Source organism: Rhinatrema bivittatum, chromosome 7 (genome assembly GCF_901001135.1).
Source record: "Rhinatrema bivittatum chromosome 7, aRhiBiv1.1, whole genome shotgun sequence".
Lineage (NCBI taxonomy): Eukaryota > Metazoa > Chordata > Amphibia > Gymnophiona > Rhinatrematidae > Rhinatrema > Rhinatrema bivittatum.
This window is the reverse complement of record NC_042621.1, coordinates 36,266,229-36,291,554: the sequence shown is the minus strand read 5'-3', so window position 1 is coordinate 36,291,554 and position 25,326 is coordinate 36,266,229. Positions and strand designations below refer to the sequence as shown.

At 44.8% G+C, this 25,326-nt stretch overlaps 1 protein-coding gene across 1 annotated transcript in view; it reads right to left on the bottom strand.

Annotated features, from left to right (window-relative positions):
* Positions 1-25,326, bottom strand: part of MARVELD3 (MARVEL domain containing 3) — a 107,078-nt gene that overhangs the window by 65,747 nt on the left and 16,005 nt on the right. The window contains exon 2 of the mRNA XM_029608249.1: positions 10,861-11,438. Within this exon, the coding sequence (XP_029464109.1) occupies positions 10,861-11,402 (542 nt within the window). The 5' untranslated portion in view covers positions 11,403-11,438. The remainder of the gene's footprint in view (positions 1-10,860; positions 11,439-25,326) is intronic.

Sequence of the window (25,326 nt, the reverse complement as noted above, 5' to 3'; positions counted from 1 at the left end):
TCAAATCACATAGCATTATGGGTACGTTTTATTGATGACATCTTTATTATATGGCGGGGCACCGATGTCCAATTTTTGATGTTTTTTGACTGGTTAAACTCTCTCAATTCACACCTTCAGTTTAATTTTTCTATAAACTCGTTGTCACTTCCTTTTCTGGATATTATGGTTTCAGTTCAAAATAATACATTTCACACTACAATTTTTCGAAAAGACACTGACCGTAATACCCTATTAGCTTTTGACAGCTGCCATCCGAGAAATCTTCGCAGAAATATTCCAACCGGTCAATTCCTAAGATTACGCCGTTTATGTTCAACTCGTGAAGAATTTTTAAATCAGGCACAATTGATGACAGCTCGTTTTTTGGCTAGAGGGTACCCCAACAAAGTCATCCGGAATGCCTTTAAACGAGCATTTTATATTAACCGTGACTTACTCTTTTTACCCCAGTCATCCTCATCTGAGCCGTCTAACAATTGTATTCTTCCCTTCTCGCCTTTGAGTCGGGAAGTTACTAAAATTATCCGTACACACTGGAACTCCTTATCCCTACATCAGCTGTTCCAGGGTTCCCTGCGGTTCACTTTCCGCAGAGGGCGCAACCTTAGAGATAGATTGGTACATGCATTCCAAGGTCGGGTTGATGCGACCTCTACTGGAGAATACCTACATCAGCCTTGTGGTCATTGTACTGCGTGCCACCATACAGAGTCCCTTTCATTCTTTCAACATCCTATCTCTCACAAAACTTTTTATTTAAAATCTAATTCTGATTGTACGTCACAGGGGGTCATTTATGTCATCAAATGTCCCTGCCCTATGTTATATGTTGGTAAAACCTCCCGGAAAATTAAAACCAGAATTTTTGAGCATTGTTCAAATATTCGCACATCTCGTGACCAAGAACCTCTGGTCTCGCACTGGATAAGTTCGTCTCATAACATTGCTGACTTATGGTTTGCTGTGATTGAGGTAGTTCCCAAGCCATTCCGGGGAGGTAACTATTTAGAACATTTGGGCAGACAAGAGCAAAAATGGATTTTCACTTTGGACACAGTCTCCCCTACAGGTTTAAATCGCGAGATTGAATGGCACTTGTTCTCTTAGCCTTGCTCACTGATTACACTGTCATTGTTGTCCGTCTGTGTACCTGCGGGGCGCTGAGCATCTTGGGAACCGCCGATTGGTTCCCTCGAGAAAGGTGATCAACTCACCTGTAGTTTGGCGCCCAAATTCTGCTTTAAAATACCTGGTTGTATTGAGGGAAAACGCACTCCCTGCCATTTTTTGAATCTTCTGTACCAAGGTATGTGTATTGTTTACTGTCTTGAAAATTGTACATCGGCGTCAGTCCATTGCTTATTGTCCTGATTTTTAATTCTTTTAAATTACAGCTTGTATGAATTCCTTGTTGGTCCCCCCGATGCAGCCACCAGCGAAACACGGGACCGTGTTGGGGCACCTTGAAAATTATTTTGCCGTGATAGTATTATGCAGTGGAGTTGCCGCAATAAAATTATAAATTGCATTCACATCAATTGTTTGGAATTCTCCTTTGATCAGGACATACAAAAGTCTATACTCTGCACTTTTTGGATTTAAATTTCAATTACCCCAATATTGACTGGGTAAATGTAACATCAGGACTTGCTAGAGACAAAGTTCCTGGATGTAATAAATGACTGCTTCATGGAGCAATTGGTTCAGGAACCAACAAGAGGGGGAGCTATTTTAGATTTAATTCTTAGTGGAACGCAGGATTTGGTGAGAGAGGTAACTGTGGTGGGGCCACTTGGCAACAGTGATCATAACATGATTAAATTTAAACTAATAACTGGAAGGGGGACAATAAGTAAATCTGCAGCTCTAACACTAAACTTTCAAAAGGGAAACTTTGATAAAATGAGGAAAATAGTTAGAAAAAACTGAAAGGTGCAGCTGCAAAGGTTAAAAGTGTTCAACAGGCATGGACATTGATTAAAAAAACAATCCTAGAGGTGCAGTCCATATGTATTCCACACATTAAGGTGTAAGGAAGGCAAAACTATTACCGTCATGGTTAAAAGGTGAGGTGAAAGAGGCTATTTTAGCCAAAAAAAATCCTTCTAAAATTGGAAGAAGGATCCATCTGAAGAAAATAGGATAGAACATAAGCATTGTAAAGTTAAGTGTAAAACATTGATAAGACAGGTGAAGAGGGAATTTGAAATGAAGTGTGCCATAGAGGCAAAAACTCATAATAAAATCTTTTTTAAATATATCTGAAGCAAGAAACTTGTGAGGGTGTCTGTTGGACCATTAGATGACCGAGGGGTTAAAGGGGCTCTTAGGGAAGATAAGGCCATTGCAGAAAGACTAAATGAATTCTTTGCTTCCATGTTTTCTAATGAGGATGTTGGGGAGATACCAGTTCCAGAGATGGTTTTCAGGGGTGATGAGTCAGACGAACTGAACGAAATTACTGTGAACCTGGAAGATGTAGTAGGCCAGATTGACAAACTAAAGAGTAGCAAATCACCTGGACCAGATGGTATGCATCCTAGGGTACTGAAGGAACTCAAAAATGAAATTTGTGATCTATTAGTTAAAATTTGTAACCTATCATTAAAATCATCCATTGTACCTGAAGACTGGAGGGAGGCCAATGTAATCCCAATATTTAAATAAGGCTCCAGGGGCGATCCGGGTAACTATAGACCAGTGAGCCTGACTTCAGTGCCGGGAAAAATAGTGGCAACAATTCTCAAGATCAAAATTGTAGACCATATAGAAAGACATGGTTTAATGGAACACAGTCAACATGGATTTACCCAAAGGAAGTCTTGCCTAACAAATCTGATTCATTTTTTTGAAGGGGTTAATAAACATGTGGATAAAGGTGAACCGATAGATGTAGTGTATTTGGATTTTCAGAAGGCGTTTGACAAAGTCCCTCATGAGAGGCTTTTTATTATTATTTTCTCTTTGTGCATTTTACATATTTATAACAAGAATACATCTTGATATTGAAATATAGAGAGGTTACAATTACAGTTTTTACAGTTAAGAAAACCTAAGAAATAATAGTGAGAAGAAAGAAAAAAAATGTCAACTTCTGTATAATAAACAGTCCTCAAACTAGGGGGGAGGAATTTACTCAACCTCAAAGAATTATAAGGATAACCTTATAAATAACCAATATATGCTTAATAGACACAAAGACCATATAGCTATAGAGGACCTGAAGATTCAATATTAGTGCCTACTGGGGTTGCCACTACTTTCCCAACCAAGAATTGAGTCAATTGGGGGGGGGGGGGAATAAAAAAATACATACGTACTATTACTATATTTAACAATGCATTTGCACGGAAATTTTAAGAAAAATGTCCCCCCCATGTGCAACACTGGTCTTTAATAGTAGAAAGGCTTTCCGTCTTTTCTGTGTCTCATGAGACACATCTGGAAACGCTCTAATATTGCAGCTAAGAAAAACTTAATTTCTCTTACGCAAACATAACCGCAAAATCCACTTTATCATGATCCAATGCTAAAGACACTATCAATGTTGCTGGTGATGCCAATTCAGTGTCAAAACTCTCCAGAAGTTTAGAAATATCCAATGGTTGATTTGGGACCGGTTCTGTTGGTATTCCACTTTGCAGTTGCATCCCTGGTCTTCTTAATTTGGATACATAGTAAATTTTTGTAATCGGTGGTATTGCAGCCTCATCAATTTTTAGTATATCCAATAGATACCGTTTAAATAGATCTCTTGGGGGACTCAAAGGAACCTGTGGAAAGTTTATAAATGTTACATTTCGATTTTTACTCAGGTTCTCCAGATTCTCTAATTTTCTAGCTGTGCTGTTTTTATCCTCAATCAATAAAGCTTGAGTTATTTTTATTTCATTTATCTGTTGTCTGTTCGTTACTATTTGGCTCGCCAGTTCCCCTGTAGCGTGAGCCAGTACTTTTACTTCAAATTGGCTCATTTTTTGACTTAATGGGTGAACTAGCTGGAAGATAGAGGATCACATTTCGATTATGGTTTCCCATATAGTCTCTAAAGTAAAAGTGGAAGGTCTTACCACCAATGGAATGTTCAATGAAGAACTCCCTATGGCCTCTCCAGTAGGTTCCAACAGAGATATTCCTGCTACAACTCCGGTCCCTCCCTCGATGTTGCTTGGGGTTGGTGAGAGCCATTGCCCCCCCCAATCCCTGCTGGGTCACTCCCTTCAACGCTTCGGTCGATTGGAGTTTCCGTCGCTTCTGGGGCATCTCGCTCATCCGCTGGATTCCTCGGCGGTGTCCTCGTTGCGGGGCTCAAGGGTGACATCGAGCCTGGGAGAGAGGGGAGCTCCTCTTCCCCTCTCCGTATCTCCAACAGCTGAAAACTCCCCGCGTTAATGTCCCTGTGCACGATGTAAGCGTCCATGGGTCCAGAGATCGACGTTGATGCTGAGGAGATTGCAGGGAAGGGTTCCCCTTGCGGTTTACGCTTTCTCCCCATTTAGATAATAATAACAGCAAGAAAGTACTTCAAACTCCGGAGCTCACCAAAAGCACAGCTCTACTAAGCAGCCATCTTGGAACCGCCCCCTATGAGAGGCTTCTAAGAAAACGAAAAAGTCATGGGATAGGAAGCGATGTCCTTTTGTGGATTACAAACTGGTTAAAGACAGGAAACAGAGAGTAGGATTAAATGGTCAATTTTCTCAGTGGAAAAATGTAAACAGTGGAGTGCCTCAGGGATCTGTACTTGGACCGGTGCTTTTCAATAAATATATATATATATATATATGATCTGGAAAGGAATACGACGAGTGATGTTATCAAATTTGTGGATACAAAATTATTCCGAGTAGTTAAATCACAAGCGGATTGTAATACATTACAGGAGGACCTTGCAAGACTGGAAGAATGGGCATCAGATGAAATTTAATGTGGACAAGTGCAAGGTGTTGCACATAGGGAAAAATAACCCTTGCTGTAGTTACATGATGTTAGGTTCCATATTAGGAACTACCACCCAGGAAAAAGATCTAGGCATCATAGTGAATAATACTTTAAAATCGTCGGCTCAGTGTGCTGCAGCAGTCAAAAAAGCAAACAGAATGTTAGGAATTATTAGGAAGGGAATGGTTAATAAAACGGAAAATGTCATAATGCCTCTACATCGCTCCATGGTGAGACCGCACCTTGAATACTGTGTACAATTCTGGTCGCCGCATCTCAAAAAAGATATAACAAGAACAAAGAATATAACTGAACAAAGAAATGTAAATATTTCTTTGTTCAGTTTCTCCCCTTTCCAGATCCTAGTTAATTTTCCCTGTTTTACTGTAACTTTCTCACATCCATAATATTGTTTTCTGTATTTGAAGTTTGAATGGGGAATATTGTTTATTATGTTACTCTCTGCCTTACACACATTGTTAATTGTAAACCGGGTTGATGTGATTCCAGTCATGAAATTCGGTATAATAAAAATAATAAATAAATAAATATAATTGCGATGGAGAAGGTTCAGAGAAGGGCAACCAATGTGATAAAGGGGATGGAACAGCTCCCTTATGAGGAACGGCTGAAGAGGTTAGGGCATTTCAGCTTGGAGAAGAGACGGCTGAGGGGGGGATATGATAGAGGTCTTTAAGATCATGAGAGGTCTTGAACAAGTAGATGTGAATCGGTTATTTACACTTTCAAATAATGGAAGGACTAGGGGGTATTCCATGAAGTTATCAAGTAGCACATTTAAGACTAATCAGAGAAAATTCTTTTTCACTCAACACACAATAAAGCTCTGGAATTTGTTGCCAGAGGATGTGGTTAGTGCAGTTAGCGTAGCTGGGTTCAAAAAAGGTTTGGATAAGTTCTTGGAGGAGAAGTCCCTTAACAGCTATTAATCAAGTTTACTTAGGGAATAGCCACTGCTATCAATTGCATCAGTAACATGGGATCTTCTTAGAGTTTGGGTAATTGCAGGTTCTTGTGGCCTGGTTTGGCCTCTGTTAGAAACAGGATGCTGGGCTTGATGGACCCTTGGTCTGACCCAGCATGGCAATTTCTTATGATCAGACAACAAGGAATCACCATTTACCGGGCCTCTCAAACAGGCAAAAGCCACAACTTGTACCTTCAAGGAATTAAGGGCCAATCCTTTATTCAAACCATCCTGCAAAAAAATCAAGAATGAGTGGGATCTGAACTGAACGAGGAAGAACATGCTCCTCATACCAGGTCTCAAAAACTCTCCAAACCCACACATAAGCTAAGGAAGTGGAGAACTTGAGAGCGTGGAGTAAGGTGGCAATCACCACGGAGGAATAACTATGCTTCAACAGGCAAGCCCTATCAAGGGCCAAACCCTAAGACAGAACTGAGTCAGATGCTCATGAAACACTGGACCCTGCTGTAACAGATCCATATGCGGCGGAAGACGAAAGGGGTCTCCACCAGGAGTCTTCGCAAATGTACATACCATGGACGCCGGGCCAATCCGGTGCCATCAGGAGTACTAGTCCCCTGTGGCCTTCGATTTTGTGAATTATCATGCCCAGCAATGGCCATGGAGGAAAGCATAAAGTAATCTGTCTTCCGGCCAGACCTGTATGAGAGCATTTATGCCCAGGGACCACGGATCTCTCTTGCAACTGTAGAATTTAGGAACTTTTGCATTGCAACAAGTCGCCAGCAATCCACAATCAGCTGAAATGCCTCGTCTGACAACACCCATTCTCCTGGGTCCAGACTCTCCCTGCTGAGAAAGTATGCTCTTACGTTGTCTTTTCCTGCAATGTGAGAGGCCGAGATCATCTGTAGACGTCCTTCCGCCCATTCCATAGACTGGTCTATTTCACCTGCTGGCTTGACCCTGCAGCCTGTGGCTGAACTGTAAGCATGCCAACTGGACTGCCTGGGTTTCCAGGCGATTGATGGTCCAGCGGGATTTTTCGGCATTCCAACGCCCTTGGGCCATCAGCTCCTTACAGTGAGCCCCTCAAACCCAGAGACTCACATCTGTCATGAGTACCAACCAGGTTGGGGAGGACAAGGAGACTCCCTTTCTCAGATGCGCCTTCTACAACCACCACTGGAGGCAAGAGCAGATTTACATCAGCAAGTGGAGCCAAACCAAAAAGTCCAGAGAGTGCGGGTTCCAATGAGCACACTGAGGAGGATACATATGCACCCTCGCCCATGGCACCACTTCCACAGTGGCTGCCATCAAGCCGAACACCTGTAGATAGGACCACACCATCTGGCATACAGTGTTCACTAACCGACGCACCCGAGACATCAATTTCTAAATCCGAACTTCCAGCAGGAAAACTTTGTCCTGCCCTTTGTCAAACCGAACCCCCAGATACTCCAAAGACTGGGATGGCCAGGTTCACCACCCAACCAAGCTCATGCAACAAGATCACCACCTTGTTTGTCATCAGGAAGCTCTCTTCCTGCAACTTGGCTCAAATCAGCCAGTCGTCCAAGTATGGATGCACCAGGATCCCTTCTCAAGGCCACCACTACTACCACCATAACCTTGGAAAACATTCTGGGGCAGTGGCTAGACCAAAGGGCAGCACCCAAAACTGATAATGGCGCCCCAACACTGCAAAATGTAGAAAATGTTGGTGTTCCAAACGAATGGGAATATGAAGATAGACCTCAGACAGATCCAGGGAGGTCAGAAATTCCCAACTGCACTGCCATTATCACAGAGCGTAAGGTTTCCATGTGAAACCTTCAAATGATATTTTACCCTTTTGAGATCCAGGACGGAATGAAAGGAGCCTCCTTCTTAGGCACAACAAAATAAATGGAATATCGCCCCATACTTTCCTGAAACATGGGCACCAGAACCACAGCCCTCAGCATGAATAGCGTTTGAAGCATAAACTCCACTGCCTGCTTCTTTTGCGGGAAATGGCAAAGGGACACCATGAACACGTCCCGAGGAATACTGCAAAATTCCAGCACATATCCTTCTCATATCACCTCCAGGACCCACTAGTCCGATGTGATCTCGACCCACCTCTGATAAAAGAGAGGCATCCCCCTCTCTCTTATTCCCGAAGGTGGGTCAGAAAACCATCATTGGGAAGCTCCACCACCCGAGCCTGCTCCTCTCTTGGGCTGTCTGGGACAAAAGTACTGAGACCTACCGAAAGGCCAAGTCCTTTGAAAGATCAACCCTCTGTAGGGACGAAATTGTTTGGAACCCCGGAGATAACCCCTCATGCCAAAAGGGTGCTGCAATTGTTTCTTATCCTCCGGCAACTGAGGAACCGTATATTCACCCCACTTACTGGCCAGTTTCTCCAACTCGCTCCCAAACAAGAGCAAGCCTTTAAAGGGTATCTTTGTAAGATTAGCTTTGGAGGCTGCGTCAACTGACCAATTTTGCAACCAGCATTGATGCCTGGCTGCTATCAAAGTCACTCCTCTGGTCGAGGTACAGACCAAATCACAGCCTGCATCTGCTAAAAAGGCAGCAGCAGGCTCCATAAACGTTATGGAATTCCCTCTAGAATCATCAACCTCCTGAGAGAGAAGCTGACAAGATCATGCCACTAGGGCACAACAGGAAGTAATCTGTAACATCATCGCCACTGCTTTAAAGGCTTGCTTAAGGATAGCCTCAATCCTCTTATCATTCACATCCTTCAAGGCCACTCCTCCTTCCACAGGGATAGTCCACTTAGAGACTGCATATACCCATGCATCCACTTTGGGAAAACACAAATGCTCTCTCACAGCTGGATCCAGGGGGTATAGGCCTTACAATGCCCGCCCCCTTTACAATTTGCCTCCGAGGCACCCCATTCAAGATCAATCAATTCTGGAATGGCATCCATCACAAAGGGAGGGGGGGGGGGGAAAAGAGGCTTTAAGTAATGAAACCAAAATGGGTTTCTTCTTCGGCTCCGACATGGCATGTGAACCAGGAAAACCCAGCTGTTTCAAAGTCTGGGAAATCAGGGCTGGCAGTTCATCTTTTTGAAAAAACCACAACATGGTTTATTATGGTTCCAGTCCCAAAGGAATTTCCCAATCTTCCAGGGAATCAGGATCTGCCTCATCATCAGTGCCATCTGGGTTCCTGTCAGGAATACCCCACAGGGAGCTGAGGCAAGCTCCAGCGCTCTAGCATAGGACTGGAAGAGGGAGGAGCCATCAGCTGAGAGTCCTACCTGACAGGATTGGGTGAAGCAGAGGATTGCGCCTGAAGGAAAGTTTGTAAGCCTTGATAAAATTCCACCCAAGAAAAAGCAGCCAGATCCAGACCAAGCCTAGAAGGAACTGGAGCGGGGCCCACAGAACTGCCCTCTCCTGCAATAGAGTCAGTCAAGGGAAAACCAAGGTCTGGCATCCACCAGCTAATGCCATAACCAACCCAACAACAGAATGGGAGGAGCCAGGCTTAGCAAAATCCGAGGAAGACAACTCTCCCCCAAGCATCCAAACAGCACTGACACATTAGAAGATAGGTCAGGCTGAGAAGCCCTAATATGACAGGCCACACAAAGAGAGAGACGCTTAGGCTTCTTGTTTACCGGTGCCATCGCGGTAAACGTGCATCTGAATGGCTCGCACTCATAAAATTTATGTGCACAAAAAATTAAGCACCAGAGAAGTAAGCAAGGCAAGGTACACATACAACTTGTGCGCCAAACTAAAGAGTTGAAAACAGTTCAAAAGTTGTGTGTGCAAAAGGCATGCACAAATCGAAAGCATTGCGCACACTGACAGTCTGTAGAGGGCAGCAAAGCACGCACCGGAGCGCGGAAAAACACCGAGGCGGCCTACTATATGGCACACAAGCAAAAAGCCTAACTGCAGGGCCTAGCCCATCGGGGCTGCTCAACCCGCCAAGCTGCCCAATTCTCCAACTCGGAGACCGAAGGAAGTCCTAAAAATCCCTCTGTTTCTGAAGGTAAAAAAAAAAAAAAAGCAAGCATTTTATTAAACCTTACCTGAGCTCAGCGATTACCAGCTGAGTACAGAGACGGTCTCTGGCTGTGGGGGGGAGAGGGCATCTGCCTTCACTGCCATGCTCGGACTCCTGCACCCGCTGCCTTTCATCTTAACAAGCAGCTACGTCCATACCAGGAAACCCAGCTACCGGACCAAGGAACACCTCTGAGGGACCATAGAAATCACCTCAGGAATTCTCAAGTGGGGGAGTGGGGCTCTCTTTTCCTTACGACAAATTTCTCCTTCCAGAACACTTGAAGCAATCCCCATAGGGAGATGCACGTCCACCATTTGCTGGAGACTGAAAATACTAGCAGGCTGGGATCACTGCAGTATATATACTGTGACATCAGCTTGCTCAGTCTCCATCTGCTGGTAGGAGAGCATAACCCACTGGTCTTGGGTCCATCTGTCTACTCGCTAGGAAACTGAATTCTTGTTTGTTCTGCTATCCAGTTTCGTACCCCTCCCAGCCTGTTCTCTGCAGACAGGAAGGGAGGGGCTGGATTAGGGAACAGGAGATTCTTCTTTGCTTTGCACTGGGCTCTGTCTGCTCCAGGCTCCTGCTCCTTGCATGTTACCTGGAAAGGAGGGGCTGCAGCAGAAAACATTGGGATGTTCTCTACTGCATGAAATTCAGGGCACTAGCCAATAGAGTCATTGGGGTAGAGCCTTGGGTATTCATGCAATGGGCCCCCTGTTATGCCCATAGGGAAAAAGCAGCTCTGTGACGAAATATCTTTGGGCTTCATACCCGGGGCTGCTGCTGCCACACCCCCCCACCCCCGGTCCCAGCCCTACAGTGGACAGATGCTGGAATTTGTTATAGGACACAGTACTACAGCCTCACAAACCCCCTCCTCCTGTAATGTTTCATGCCAGTAGTAATCAGACCTCTGTTGATGAGCTTCCTTCAAGTTGTCAGTGAATGAACGATCTGGATTCATTCTTTGGGATCTGTCTATATCTTGGTATAACTCTCCCTTCTTCCAGTAATGATCCTCAATGTTCCAATCTCCTCTTTCCCGGGAGCGCCCCTCCTGCGGCCCTCTCTCCCGGGAGCGCCCCTCCTGCGGCCCTCTCTCCCGGGAGCGCCCCTCCTGCGGTCCTCTCTCCCGGGAGCGCCCCTCCTGCGGCCCTCTCTCCCGGGAGCGCCCCTCCTGCGGCCCTCTCTCCCGGGAGCGCCCCTCCTGTGGCCCTCTCTCCCGGGAGCTGCCACTTTTCCCTTCTGACCACTGCTGGTTCCTGTTGTGTCGGGGCCTGTTCTCTTCAGACCAATATGCCTCCCTTTCGTGGGACAGTCCAGTCCTGATTCCATGTCCATTTTTCTGCTGCTCTCGTCTCCTATGCTTGTCTGCCCCTTCTTCTTTGTGCCTATAGTCTCTGGGATGTTGGTTCTCCTTATTCCTAGTAACACTGCTCAAGGCCAGGTCCATTTGATGTCCTCTTGCTAGGTTATAAATATTTTTTTCCTGGATAAATAGAAAAGTAGAGAATGATAAAGACTTGTGAAGCTCACGTCAGAAAGTAACAGTATGTCACAACCTCTGAAAATTCAGAGGTTAGAACTTAAAGCACAAAAGAATTGCCATGCTAGATCAGACCAAGATCCATCGAGCCCAACATCAAGTCTCAGTGGTCAATCCAGGTCACAAGTACCTGGCAGATCCCATAAAGTAGATCTAAATCCCTGTTACTCACTCCCAGAGATAACAATTGGGTTTGTTTTTTTTTAGTCTACTTGGCTAATAATGTGTTGTGGACTTTTCCTCCAGGAACTTGTTCAAATCTCTTTTAAATCCCTGCTGTGATAGTTGCCTTTACCACATCCTCTGGCAACAGATTCCACAGCTTGATAGCAGACCGAGTGAAAAAGTTATTTTAATGATTTTATTTTGAATCAGCTGTTAGTTTCATGGAGTTGTCAGATTTTAGTATTTATATGAAAGGGTAAATAAAAAAGGTTTACAAAACCAAGAGTGGTGTGGAATATAGTAACACACATAATAACATAACATAGTACTGACAGCAGAAAAAGACCAAATGGTCCATCCAGTCTGCCCAGCAAATTTCTTAAGTATAGTAACTCTCACTCCATGCAGGTTACCCTCATGACTTATGTTAAGAGTAGTAATAACAAAACAAAGTACTGTCAAACCCATATCAAAATCACTATCAACATTTTTACAGGGTGAGCAGCCTTCTTAATAATTCAGACAATGATGCTTGAACATGCTATGCTTTTGAATTTGGCCATAGAAGAAACCCTGCACTTTTTCCTAATGTCTGTGTATTAGTACGCTGGACAATAAAAGCCAGGGCCCTGACTTCTTCCCCCCTGTCGAAGCAGAGAGCGATGCTGCAGTTGCATCAAAATCATAAAAGCTAATTGGTTATGGGTAGTAATCCCCATGTCTTCTGTTAGGGGTAGTAACAGCCGCTCCATGCAGGTTACTATGATGCACCCTTTTTTTTCATTTCCACCTCTAGCCTTTACGGATCAACAATGTTCATTTATTTATATTCTGCTTTATGCACTTTTTCAGTGCTTCAAAGCAGATTACATTCAGGTACTAGGTATTTCCCTATCCCCAGAGGGCTTACAATCTAAGTTTTGTACCTGAGGCAATGGAGGGTAAAGTGACTTGCCCAAGGTCACAAGGAACGGCAGCTGGACTCAAATGCTGGTCTCCTGGTTCAATGCCCACTGCTCTAACCAGTAGGCTATTCTTCCACTCCCATGCCATTTTTTTTTTTTAATTCATTTACTGTTTTCGTGTTTATCACCTCTTCTGGAAAGGCATTCCAGGAATCCACCACCCACTCCATGAAGAAATATTTACGGATGTTTGTTCTGAGTCATCCCTCCTAGAGTTTCATTTCGTGAGCTACTGCTTGCTTTCTGATGGAAAAGGTTTGAGGATCATGCATCATTAAAACTTTTCAGGTATCTGAAGGTCTGTATCATATCTCCCCTCCTCTCTTCCAGGATATACATTATTCAGATCCTTTAGCATCTCATCAATTCTTCCAATACAGACCCCACACAATTTTGGTTGCCCTTCTCTGGACCGCCTCCATCCAGTCTTTATCCTTTTTGAGATATAGCCTCCAGAACTGAACATATTACTACATGTGAGACCTTAACAAGGATCTGAACAAGGGCATTATCACCTTTTTCTTACTGGTTATTCCTCTCTCTATGCAGCCCATAGCTGCCTTGTCACATTGCTTCGCTGCCTTCAGATCACCAGATACTATCACCCCATGATCTCTCTCCCAGGCCATGCATGTTAATCTTTCAAGCCCCATCAGATACAGCACTTTTGGATTACCACACCCCAGATGCATAACTGCACTTCTTGGCATTGAATCCCAGCTATCAAACCTTAGACCACTCTTCAAGTTAGCCTTTTTTAAATCACTTTTCGTTCTACTACTTCAGGCATGTCCACTCTGTTGCAAATCTATCATCCACAAATAGACAAACTTTACCTTCTATCTCTTCCGCAACGTTGCTCACAAAGATACTAAACAGAACTGGTCCCAAAACTGATCCTTGTGGCACTCCACTTGACACCATTCTCTTTTCTGAGCAGGTTGCATTTACACACTATTTCCTGTCAGTCAACCAGTTTGTAATCCACTCCACCACCTTGGTGCCGACTCCAAAGCTTCTCTCATTTTATTCTCAAGCCTCCTATGTGGGAACGTATTAAAAGCATTGCTGAAATCCAAGTACATCACATTGAGCGCTCTTCCTCAATTCTATTCTCTAGTCCAGCAATTCTCAACTGGTGTGTCGCCAAGCACTGGCAGGTGTGTCACATGCTACCCAGTCTCTCAATGCTCCTCTCCTTTTCCTCCACTGAGCGAGAGGCAGACATTCTTCCCCTGCTGCCACTGCCGCCCAGGCTATCAGGACATTCAAACCCGGATGGGAAAGGAGTGTTCGTTGAAGCCGGCAACTGCAGCATGGCCTTTTCTTCTTCCCGCCCCCATGGCCAAGAAAAGGAAGTGATGTGTAGCAGGGCATGCATGAAGAAAAGGCCATGCAGCATTGAAAAGTAGCGGCAGCATCAGCCCCAAGCAGCAGTGCAGGCCTGGAACAAAATCAGAAGCAGCCAGGGATCAGCAAGGCCCCCATGGCCAATGGGTTTCTGCTTTCTTGGGCCGTGGGAAGTTGGAGGAGGTTGCTGCAGCTACCATTTGCATTCCAGGGAAGGGAAGGAGAGGAAGTGACAGCCAGCCAGCCATTGTATAAGTGAGAGACAGCATGTGTGTGATTGAGAACCTGTAAGAGATAGAGAAAACATGTATATGACAAAGCCTGTGTGTGAGAGAGAGAGCATTGTGTGATTGAGAGAGACTGGTCAGAGAGGTGATGTGTGTATGAGACTATTCAGGAAGGTCACTGGTGTGTGGGTGTGAAAGAGAGAGAAAAAAAAAAAAGTGTGTGCAAGGTCAGGTTGATGACTGGTGAGAGGCAGAAACTGGTCCTGAGGGTGTGACTAGTGTGTGAGACATACAGTAAGGAAGGGGACCGTGTGGACAGTTTCAGCAGCTATTGCTGCTTCTAGTGTGTGCTACTAGCCTGCAAGAGAAAGGAGTAGGAGAGTTGTTGAAGAGGGTAAGTAAAAGTGGCTTTTTAATTCATTTTTCTTGTTTGACTGACATTTTGAAATATTATTGATGTTTGGAGAATTTTTAATTTTTAAGAGGTTTAAATTGCTGGATGTTATTCTGTTCATCAGCTGTTTTGAAACATTAGTATAGTTTTACAATTATTTCTCTGTGGGGATCTATAGCAGTTTGGCATGTTTGTTTTCCTAATTGGAGGTGTATTGGTGTTTAGGGCCTAGTTTAATATTTGTAGTGTTACCTTTTTATAGATAGGGTTGTTACCGTTTGAGTGCATGCCATAATGCAGGTGTAACTTTGTGCGGGTTAGTTTGTGTGCATTACTGCAGACCCTGGCACTATGTTAGGTGCTATATTTCTGTTTCCATTCCCCCAGTTTTGCACTGCATGCAGAGTGGCTTTTTTGGGTTTCCATTCCAGTTTACTAGCATGGCTAGTAAAATACCTCACCTTATTTGTGTTTTCTCAATAGGACATGCATTGGTGGTGAACTGCTGTCTTTTTATAAGTAGGGCTATTGCACCTGGTAGTAGAGGAGTCTGTGTTGCTATTATTGAGAAAAACACCTGAATATCTTTTTTGTATGGTGAGTTGTACAGGGAATGTTCTAGTTCTGCTTTATACCCAATTGCTGAGGATTGGAGGCAGGGGGGTTTCCTGTAGTTGCAAAGTGTACATTTATATTTAGGTTTGTGACTGTCATGTGTTCATTGTGTCACACATGTGAGAACCATCTATCAGGTGTGTCCCGACAGAAAAAAAAGAGTTTGAGAACCACTGCTCTAGACATCCAATCAAAAATAATCAATCAGATTTCTACCCTGGTGAATCCATGGTGCCTCGGGTCCAGTAATCCACAAGTTTGTAGATAGTTCACTATCCCTTTCCTTCAGCAGCATCTTCAGTAATTTCCCCACCACCAAGGTGAGGCTAACCAGCCTGTAGTTTCCAGCCTCCTCTCTGCTACCACTCTTGTGAAGCGGGACCAAACACTGCTCTTCTCCAGTCATGCAGCACCACATCCGTTTCCAGGGATCTATTGAACAAGTCTTTCAGTGGACCCACCAGCACATCTCTGAACTCCCTCAGTATCCTGGAATAAATCTCATCTGGCCCCATGGCCTTGTCCACTTTCAGTTTTCCTAGCTCTTCTCATACATTCTCTTCTGTACAGGGGGTTGCATCTACCCTACCACCAATTTATCATTTCAAATAGCTCTAGGAAACACTCCATGGAATTAATTAGCAGTAGATTTAAAAAATTGAAAAAGTACTTTCAGTCAACAATGAAGCTTGGGAATTTATTGCTGGAGGATATGGTCAGTGAATAGATTAGCTGAGTTTTAAAAAAGGTATTGATACATTTCTGAAGAACATGTCCAGTAACAACTATAGCCAAGTAGGCTTGGAGAATGTGAATTCTGGGAGTGAACAACAGGGAATAAGTCTCCCCATTAGGAGCTGCCAGGTACTTCCAAGTACTCAGATCAGCTATTCTCTTATGGGCCGATACAGTAAAGTGCGCTCCAGTGGAGCGCACTGTTAGCCCGTGTTTGGCCGCATGTTTTCGACTCGCTATTTTTACCTCTTATACAGTAAGGGGTAATAGCGCATCGAAAACGCGCTGCCAACCTCCCCGAAACTAATAGCGCCCACAACATGCAAATGCATGTTGTTGGGCCTATTAGTCATTCCCACGCGATACAGAAAGCAAGATGTGCAGTGAAGCCGCACATTTTACTTTCAGAAATTAACGCCTGCCCAAAAGGCAGGCATTAATTTCGGCCGGCACTGTGAAAGTGTCCCTAGCGCCTCCTTTTACCGCGGGCCCTCATTTACATATTTTTCCTTACTTAATCACGCGCCCAGGAGAGTGGTCTGGGCGCGCGTTGGGAGAGTGGGCGCTCGCTGGCTCTCCCGCAGGATTTTCTGTATCGGCCCGTTAGAGAGGATGCTGGGCTTGATAGATTCAATAGCCTGCAGATGTTCAAAGTCCACAAAGTAAACTTGCAAAGAATTTTAAATTTGCAAAACAATTTCAGAAAACTCAAAGTTACAGAGAAGACTGCAAATTATGAAATTTGTGGGGGATTTTCTTGCAAATGTAATGTTCTAGTATTCCTAGTTACAACTTTGAGCACTCTAAGCAGATTACAAAGAACTGGAGAAGGACCTTGTGAGACTAGAAGACTAGGCAACTGAATGGTAGATGAAATGTAATTTGAAAAAGTGCAAAGTGATGCACATAAGGGAAAAACAATCCCATCTATATCCACATAATGTTGTATCAGAAGTCAATACCCAGGAAAAGGATCTTGGAGTTCTTGTAGACAAATACATTGAAATCCTTGGCTCAGTACATGGTGGCAGTCAAAAAAGCAAATAGGAATAACCCAAAAAGGAATACAGTTCTGGTTGTCCCACCTCAAGAAAAACATAATGGAACCAGAAAAGGTGCAGAGGAAGGCAACAAAAATAATAAAGGGATTAGAACATCTTTCTTATGATGAGAGGCTACGCAAGCTAGGGCTCTTCAACTTGGAAAAGGGATGGCTAAGAGGAGACATAATAGAAGTTTATAAAATCATGAGTAAGGCGGAATGGGTAAAGCAAGTTTGCCTTCAGTAAATGGTATTTTCCACAGGTAGGATGAGTTAGCCATGCTCAATGGGCGATATCATCTGCAGCACATGATGCAGAGCTGTCTTGCAAAATCAGTAAATTTTTTGACTTAATGAGCATGCACAGGGTTTCCTAAGTGAACGGCCTTTCCAGAATTCTCTTCAGTCTGTTACAAAGCTAGTAAACTACATGGTAGGAGTTGCTATCCAGGGAGGAAGGGCAAGTTTCACATGACTAATTCATTCTATGGAAAACACTGTTTACGATAAGCTTTTTTCCATCAATGGGGAATCCCAAGCTGAGGGCTGAAGAGAGTTAGCAGATCTGTGTCTTACGTAATTATAGATTCCTTTTTTTTTTGTAACTTGCACTCTTTCATGGACAGCCAATTTAAGAGCCTGGCACAGCACTGCTTGTCCCACTGAGTTGTTAGATGTTGCAGATTCATAAGGCAGTAATGTGATGTGAAAGTATGAATGGATAACGAGTTGGCAGCCTTTGCATGTATCTTCTATGCCTACTTCTTTAAGATGCATGATGGAAGCCGCTGTTGCATGCACCTGGTGTGCTTTTACTGAATTCGTAAGTTGTAGCGAGTGCTTAGCACAGCAGTGTTGAATACAGGTCGTCATCCAGTTTGAAAGCGTACCTTCTGACCACTCCCAAGGTGAGTCCCTGAACAGTTCCACAGAGCTATCATCCGATCCTCCAGAGGAACCACCAGAACATACTTTCCCACCAGAGGATCTAACATACTCATAAAACCATAAGAAGTTACCTGACTGAGTCAGACCAAGGATTCATCAAGTCCAGCATCCTGTTTCAACAGTTGCCAATCCAGGTTACAAGTACCTGGCAAGTATCCAAACATTAAATAAATCCCATGCTACAGAGGCTGGTAATAAGCAGTGGCTATTCCCTAAATCAACATGATTAACAGCAGTTTATGGACTTCTCCTCCAGGAACTTATCCAAACCTTTTTAAAAAAACTCAGCTACACTAACTGCCTTAACCACATCCTCTGGTAATGAATTCCAGAGCTTAACTGTGCATGGAGTCAAAAATAATTTTCTCCAATTGTTTTCAATGTGCTACCTGCTAATTTCATGGAGTGCCTCTTAGTCTTTGAATTATCTGAAAGAGTAATAACCGATTCACATTTATCCATTCAAGTCCTTTCAAGAACTCTATCATATCCCTTTCTCAGCTGTTCTTCTCCAAGCAGAATAGCCATTAACCTTTAGCCTTTCTTCCTAAGGAAGCTGTTCCAAGCCCTTTACCATTTTGGTCACTCTTCACTGTACTCTAGGTTCATGGAAAAGATGGGATGGGGCATCCTTAAAGTAGAAGTCTGCAAGGAACCAGACCCATACTCCGAGATGATGGGAATCCTAAAAATACTAGATTCCCGAGTGGAACTTTCTGCTTTACCGTCTCATAATGTGCTCAACAAAGTACTCATGAAAAGATAGGAGACCCCTTTCTCAGGCACCATGGTAACAAGGAAGGTAGACAAAATTCAGATTAAAGAAAGCTCCAGGTTAAGGACTAGTGCAACTATCTCACATTTCAGTAGTCATTAAATCAGCAATGAAGAAAGCCAAAAAAGATCAGGCTCCATTCAAACACACCACTGGCCAGGGACCTCAAACTCCTCAATGACTTAGGGTAAGAATATTTTAAGGAACCATGCTGGTCTCTAGGATCAAACATCAATTCTATATGATCCAATATGTATGAGTACAAAACCTGAAGCCACACATACGTTTTGAAACCAGTGAACAGATTACACCATAAAGTCTCCATGTTTGGAAGAGGGCTTATGTCACTTCCTATGCTCTTTATACAAAGTATTTGACAGCATGGCCTGGACATCAGCAGCATCAATAGGAGCCCAATAGATGGCCTTGCTACATGCCAGCGGAACACGAGAAGACATACATGAAAAGCTGGCGGAACTCCCATGTCCGGGAGACAACTTATTTGAGGAAAAGTTAAGAGAAAAAGTCTCCCAGATAAAAGAACAAAATGTAGCAGTACAATCCCTATCAACCCAGAGTGAACAGACTGGCAACAATAGGCAGTATTACCCTCAATACAAACATCCTTTCTACCCAAGAAAGAAGTACAGGTCATACCAGCCCTACTGGATTGGATAAGTTCTTGAAAGAGAAGTCTATTACCTGCTATTGATTAAGTTGACTTAGAAAATAGCCACTGCTATTACTAGCAACGGTAACATGGAATAGACTTAGTTTTTGGGTACTTGCCAGGTTCTTATGGCCTGGATTGGCCACTGTTGGAAACAGGATGCTGGGCTTGATGGACCCTTGGTCTGACCCAGTATGGCATGTTATGTTCTCTCTGTGTATCTACTGTCTAAGAACCCCGCTAACAAGAGCAGGCTCCATAGCAAAGGGGGCAACAACCTAACCGGCAGACACAAAAGTCACAACCTCAACCTGCTGTGAAACAGCAGAGTTTTGATGAGCCCAAGGTCACAGTCACAGATTAGGAGCAGGGTCCAACAATTTCTAAACACCTGGAGAACACAGATCAACAGGTACTGAAGTTAATCCAAGCAGTTTACCATCTTAACTTCCCCAGCCAGCTGAAGCTTCCCCATCTGACCCTGCTCCCCCACACCAAACCTGGAACATCTTCCCCTCCTAAATCAGGAGGTACAGAAATTACTGCACCAGAACGCAATACAAAAAATACTCCCTCTAGATTGCAGCAAGGTATACTACTCACATTATTTTCTCATACCCGGGAAGACAGGAGTAATCCATCCAATCTTGGATCTCAGATCCCTGAACAAACATTTGTGTCAAGAAAAGTTCCAACTGACATCCCTCAGCATTATTCTACTATTTATCAGCCCAATGACTGGATGTGTTCTTTCAACCTGAAGGATGCATATGCACATATCCGAATTCACCCTTCATGCTGGCACTTCCTTTGCTTTAAAGTGGCCCTTGACATTGTGCTCTCAGCGACATGTGGCCGCAGTCACGACAATTTGCCTGATCATGGTCAGGCCCATCTGTTACAGACATAATGTGTTCACACGACCAATTCTTGAATCTCAAAATTGGTCGGTAGCACTGAATCCTGCCATGGTAGCACTGAAAGGGCTTTTGTGGGTTTGCTGTAAGTGAGGTTGCGAGGAGAAATTTAAATTAGAAAGAAGAGACAAATCCATGCATCTGTGCAACAGACCAAGGAGAATTCTGGAAAGGAAAATTGGTTCTTACCTGCTAACCACAGATCAGCTCAGACTGCTGGGTTATGCCTGCCTTCCACCAGATGGAGACAGAAAAAAACTTGAAGGGCACCTCTTGTAAGTACTGTGCGCCACCTGCAGCCCCCTTCAGTATAAACAGTATCAAAGCAGAAAAAGGAAATCGAACTGGGAACAGAAATCCAAATTTAAATGGTCAAACCAAACCTATGAGAATCAACTATGTACAAAATAAGAGCACTTGCGAAATCTTCATCCTGCTATATAGCATGACAGTAAATTAAAAATCTCGAGCAGATCCAAATCTGGGCACGCGTCTGGGCTGATCCATGGTACTACAGGAACGAAAATTAGTAGGTAAGAACCAATTTTCCTTTACCTGTACGTACCTGGATCAGTCCAGACTGCTGGCACGTACCCAAGCTGTCTTACATGGGGTGGGACCTAGAAAGTGATCCACCTGGTCGAAAAATACTGGACCTTGCCTCAGGAGATGATTCGGAAGATGACCCAGACGGAGCAGGCCATCCACTGCAAGATTGAGGAGATCTGCAAACCACGGCCTCCGTGGCCATTCCGGAGCCACCAGCACCACTGCCCCGGATGGACTTCTATTCTTCCAAAAACCTTGCCTACCAGAGGCCAAGGAGGGAATGCATAGAGCAGAATGTCGTGGGGCCATGGAAGGACAAGGGCATCCACTCTTTCCACTCCATGCTCTCTTCTGTGACTGAAGAAGCGCGGCGCCTTGGCATTCCCCCGAGTCACCATTAAATCCAAATGGGGAGTCCCTCACCAATGAGTTATCAACTTGAACACCTCATCGGACAGCTCCCATTCTCCAGGATCCAATCTCTGATGGCTCAGAAAATCCACCTGAACGTTGTCTACCCCGGCAATATGAGAAGCCGTTATCCTGAGCAGATGTATCTCCGCCCAAGCCATGAGCTCATCCAGCTCCGTAGCCATGGGATGGCTCTTTGTTCCTCCTTGCCAGTTGATGTATGCCACAGTCGTTGCATTGTCAGAAAGCACTCTCACCGACCTTGAACTAGAGGCAGGAACATATGCAAGGCCAACCATACGGTCCTTGTTTCCAGACGATTGATGGACCATTGCGCTTCCTGCTGCGTCCATTGGCCTTGCGCCGCCTGAGACTGGCAAACTGCCCCCAACCAGAAAGACTAGCATCTGTCGTCACAATGATCCACTGAGGGACTTCCAGATCCACCCCCCAAGACAAGTGTTTGGGGCTCAACCACCAAGCTAGACTGGACCTGGCTGGCTCCTGGAGCGGTAAGGGAACTTGAAAATCCTCCGATTTGGAATTCCCAACGTGAGAGCAAAGCTCTCTGCAACGGCCTCATATGAGCGAAGGCCCACAGGACCAACTCCAGAGTAGACGCCATAGAACCAAGCATGTGCAAGTAGTCCCATGGCTTGGGAACTGGTAGGGACAATAGACACCAAACTTGAGACATGAGCTTGTCAATTTGTTCCTGCATAAGGAAGACTTTCCCGATCCAAGTATCGAACCTCGCCCCCAAAAAATCCAGTACCTGGGCAGGTGACAACTGGCTCTTGGCCGAATTGATGATCCACCCCCGAGAGTGAAGAGTCTGCACCACCTTGGCAACCGCTGCCTCGCATAGTTCCTCCGACTTCGCTCTAATGAGCCAATCGTCCAAGTAGGAATGGACTAGGATCCCCTCGTGGCAGAGAGTCCCCGCCACTACCACCATCACCTTTGTAAAGGTGCAGGGAGCGGTAGCCAGTCTGAAGGGAAGGGCCTGAAACTAGTAATGTTTGCCGAGGATCATGAACCGGAGATACCTCTGATGGTCCTTCTGAATTGCAATGTGCAGGTATGCCTCCGTCAAATCGAGGGAAGCTAAAAACTCCCCCCCCCTGACAGAGGCGATTATGGAATGTAGCGTCTCCATGCGAAAACAGGGCACTCAGAGAGCTCTGTTGACCTTCTTTAGATCCAAAATTGGACAGAAGGACCCCCTCCTTCTTTGGAACTAGAAAATAAATCTAATATCTGCCGGTCCTTAGTTCGTCCGAAGGAACTGGGACCACCGCCCCTAGGTCTATCAACCGACGAAGCGTCAGAGACACATGGCGCCTTTTCTCCAGAAACCCGCAGGGAGACACCAGAAACAGATCGCGCAAGTGGTGAGCAAAATCTAAGGTGAACCCAGTGGTCAGACATGATTTTGACCCACTGCTCGTAAAATAGGAACAGCCATTCCCCGACGACCGGAACAGGGGAGTGGACCGGTGCTATTTCATTGGGATGATTTGGCTCCTGCCACATCCAGGGTACCGCCGTCTCTGGCAGGTCTATGGCTGCAAAAGGAATGAGACCAAGGCTGAGACCTCCCGGATGTCTGCCTTTGGCCAAAAGGAGCTGGTTTAGACTGGCGGAAACAGTGCTGTCCTCTAAAATGCGAACAGGAAGGACCGAAACCCCTAGAGGCTTTTGGCCTATCCTCCAAGAGCTTGTACACTTTATTCTCCCCCAAGGACTTAATGAGCTGCTCCAAATGTTTTAAGCCACGTAAATCTTCAGCAGAATGGAGTCTGTGCCTGGTGTTTGTGGTGCTGAGATGACACAGGTCTTGATGCTTGGTCTGAAGCGGCGTGTAAGTGTTGTTTCTTGCTTTTTTGTGTCGATTTTATATACACCGTTTGTGAATGAGCGGTCGTATTGGAAGTATCAGCATCGGTAGCGTCAGCACGGAAGGATGCACTGGCGATGGCGGTATTGGTGCCAGAGTTTGTGTCGGCATCGGTTTTGCGTCCGCGCCGACTTCATGGGCGCCGATGACTGCACTAGCGGCTCATGGTGCGTCGGCTTCAATACAGGCGTTGTACTCGACGCATTGTCTGCCTTACTTCTACTCGAGCCTGAGGAGGTAGGCCCCATCGACACAGCTCTTTGAGTCCTCTTTGGATGATGCGTCGCCGGTCCCAGCAACGAGTGTGACTCAGACGGAGGGGCATAGGATCCCCTAGCCAACCTCAATATGTCTATTTTTTTGGCCCTTTGACGTCTGGCCCTAGGAGACATTTTCCCACAATACTTGCAGGTTTCTTGTATGTGGTCTGGTCCCAGACACACAACAGGCCTCATGACCGTCAGTGAGCAACAATCTTGCCACAGGTGCAGGGTTTAAACCCCGATGACCTGGGCTTCTTATGCGCTACACTGGATTCCATTTTCTATTTTTTAACCTGAATTCTTCAAATCTGTCGAAACTTCTGAGGAGATTTGAAGCTCTGCGTGCGCTCCTGCGCGGGGGAAAAACAGACTGCTTTTTCCAGTGCGGGAATCCACGTGCAGCCACAGGAATGGTCGGCACAGTCCATAGAAAAGCCCGCCCTGATGCAGGTTTCAAAACATTGACAACGTCGGCAATTTGGTGGCTTCTGCAAAGAAATTTAAGCAGTTCCCTCAGCCAAGTATATGTTCGGGCTATAAACAAAAGTGGTCGATTAAGCTAAGTAATTGTTTGTTGGGATTACAATTTCATTACTTGCCAGTACAAGAAACAAGTTTTTGTTTGTTCTAACTATGGAGTCGGGTGGCACAGCATAAAACTGCTGCAGTTTATTTTCAACTGTCACCACCAGAGACCGTACAGGTTCTGAGTTCAAGTCCAATATCTTGGAGTTGTTGTGCAACTAACACATGGTGTGGTTGCATGTTTCAATATAAAAATAATTGTTTTAAGAAAAAGAAAAATATAAGAGAAGATAATAGACCGGTGATTGTACCAACTCGGCGAAAAGTTTCTGCTCATTGTCAGAATCACATGCCGGTGCTGAGGTCTAATCTTCTGTTTTATAAAGATTTAATAAAGTAAGAAAATAACTGAAAAGATGAAAAAATAAAAAAAATATATAGGAGTCTGTAATTTTAATATTAGTTAAATAAAGAAAGATTTTAATTATAAAAGTTACAACTTCGAAATTGAAGGACTTATTTTGGTGCCAATACAAGAAATATTAACTAGTGGATTTTTCTGGGTTTTCAATTATATACTAGTTAATCCCTGATTTTTTCTTTATTGACCAATTATGGAGCCACAAAAGCCTGCGGGCTGATACCGCAGAAGCCATAGTGTGTGAAGACATACGAAGGAAATCGTACAAGGCATCTTCCCCATACACCACTGCCGCTTCCAAATGATCAGCCTGCTCTGCTTCTTCCGGGGAAAGATCCCTGGCACTCAGGAGCTGCTGTACCCAGAGATTCATTCGCTGCATCAAACTACTGCAAACAGCCACTCTAACCCCAAGAGCAGACACTTCGAAGATACGTTTGAGAAGAACCTCTCTCTTACGATCCTGGAGGTCCTTAAGGCCAGCAGCCCCAACCACCTGAATAGTCGTACGCTTTGTGACTATTGATATGGCCGCATCAGCCTTAGAAACCTTAAGGAGATCGAGAGAGTCGTCCGGCAGCAGGTACAATTTGTCCATAGCTCGGCCTACGTGAAGGCTAGCTTCCAGAGTATCTCACTCCCGAAACATCAGCTGAAGCAACATAGGATGAAACGGAAAAGTCCTGGGGGGGGGGGGGCGAAGACCAGACAGTACCGGATCTACCGTGCCCTGAACCTGAGGCGCCTGTCCGACTAGTATGCCCAACTCCGCGAGGACATGCGGAATCATCGGCTCCAATTCATCCCTACGAAAGAGCCTAAGTACCTGAGGATCATCCCCTTCCACCGGCGCCACATGCTCTGAATCCTCATCCACATCCGCCTAAAGCGGATCCGCCAGTGCAGTATTTCTCTGGTCCCCAGAACCAGACCCTCCCCAGACCACCCGAATCTAGGTG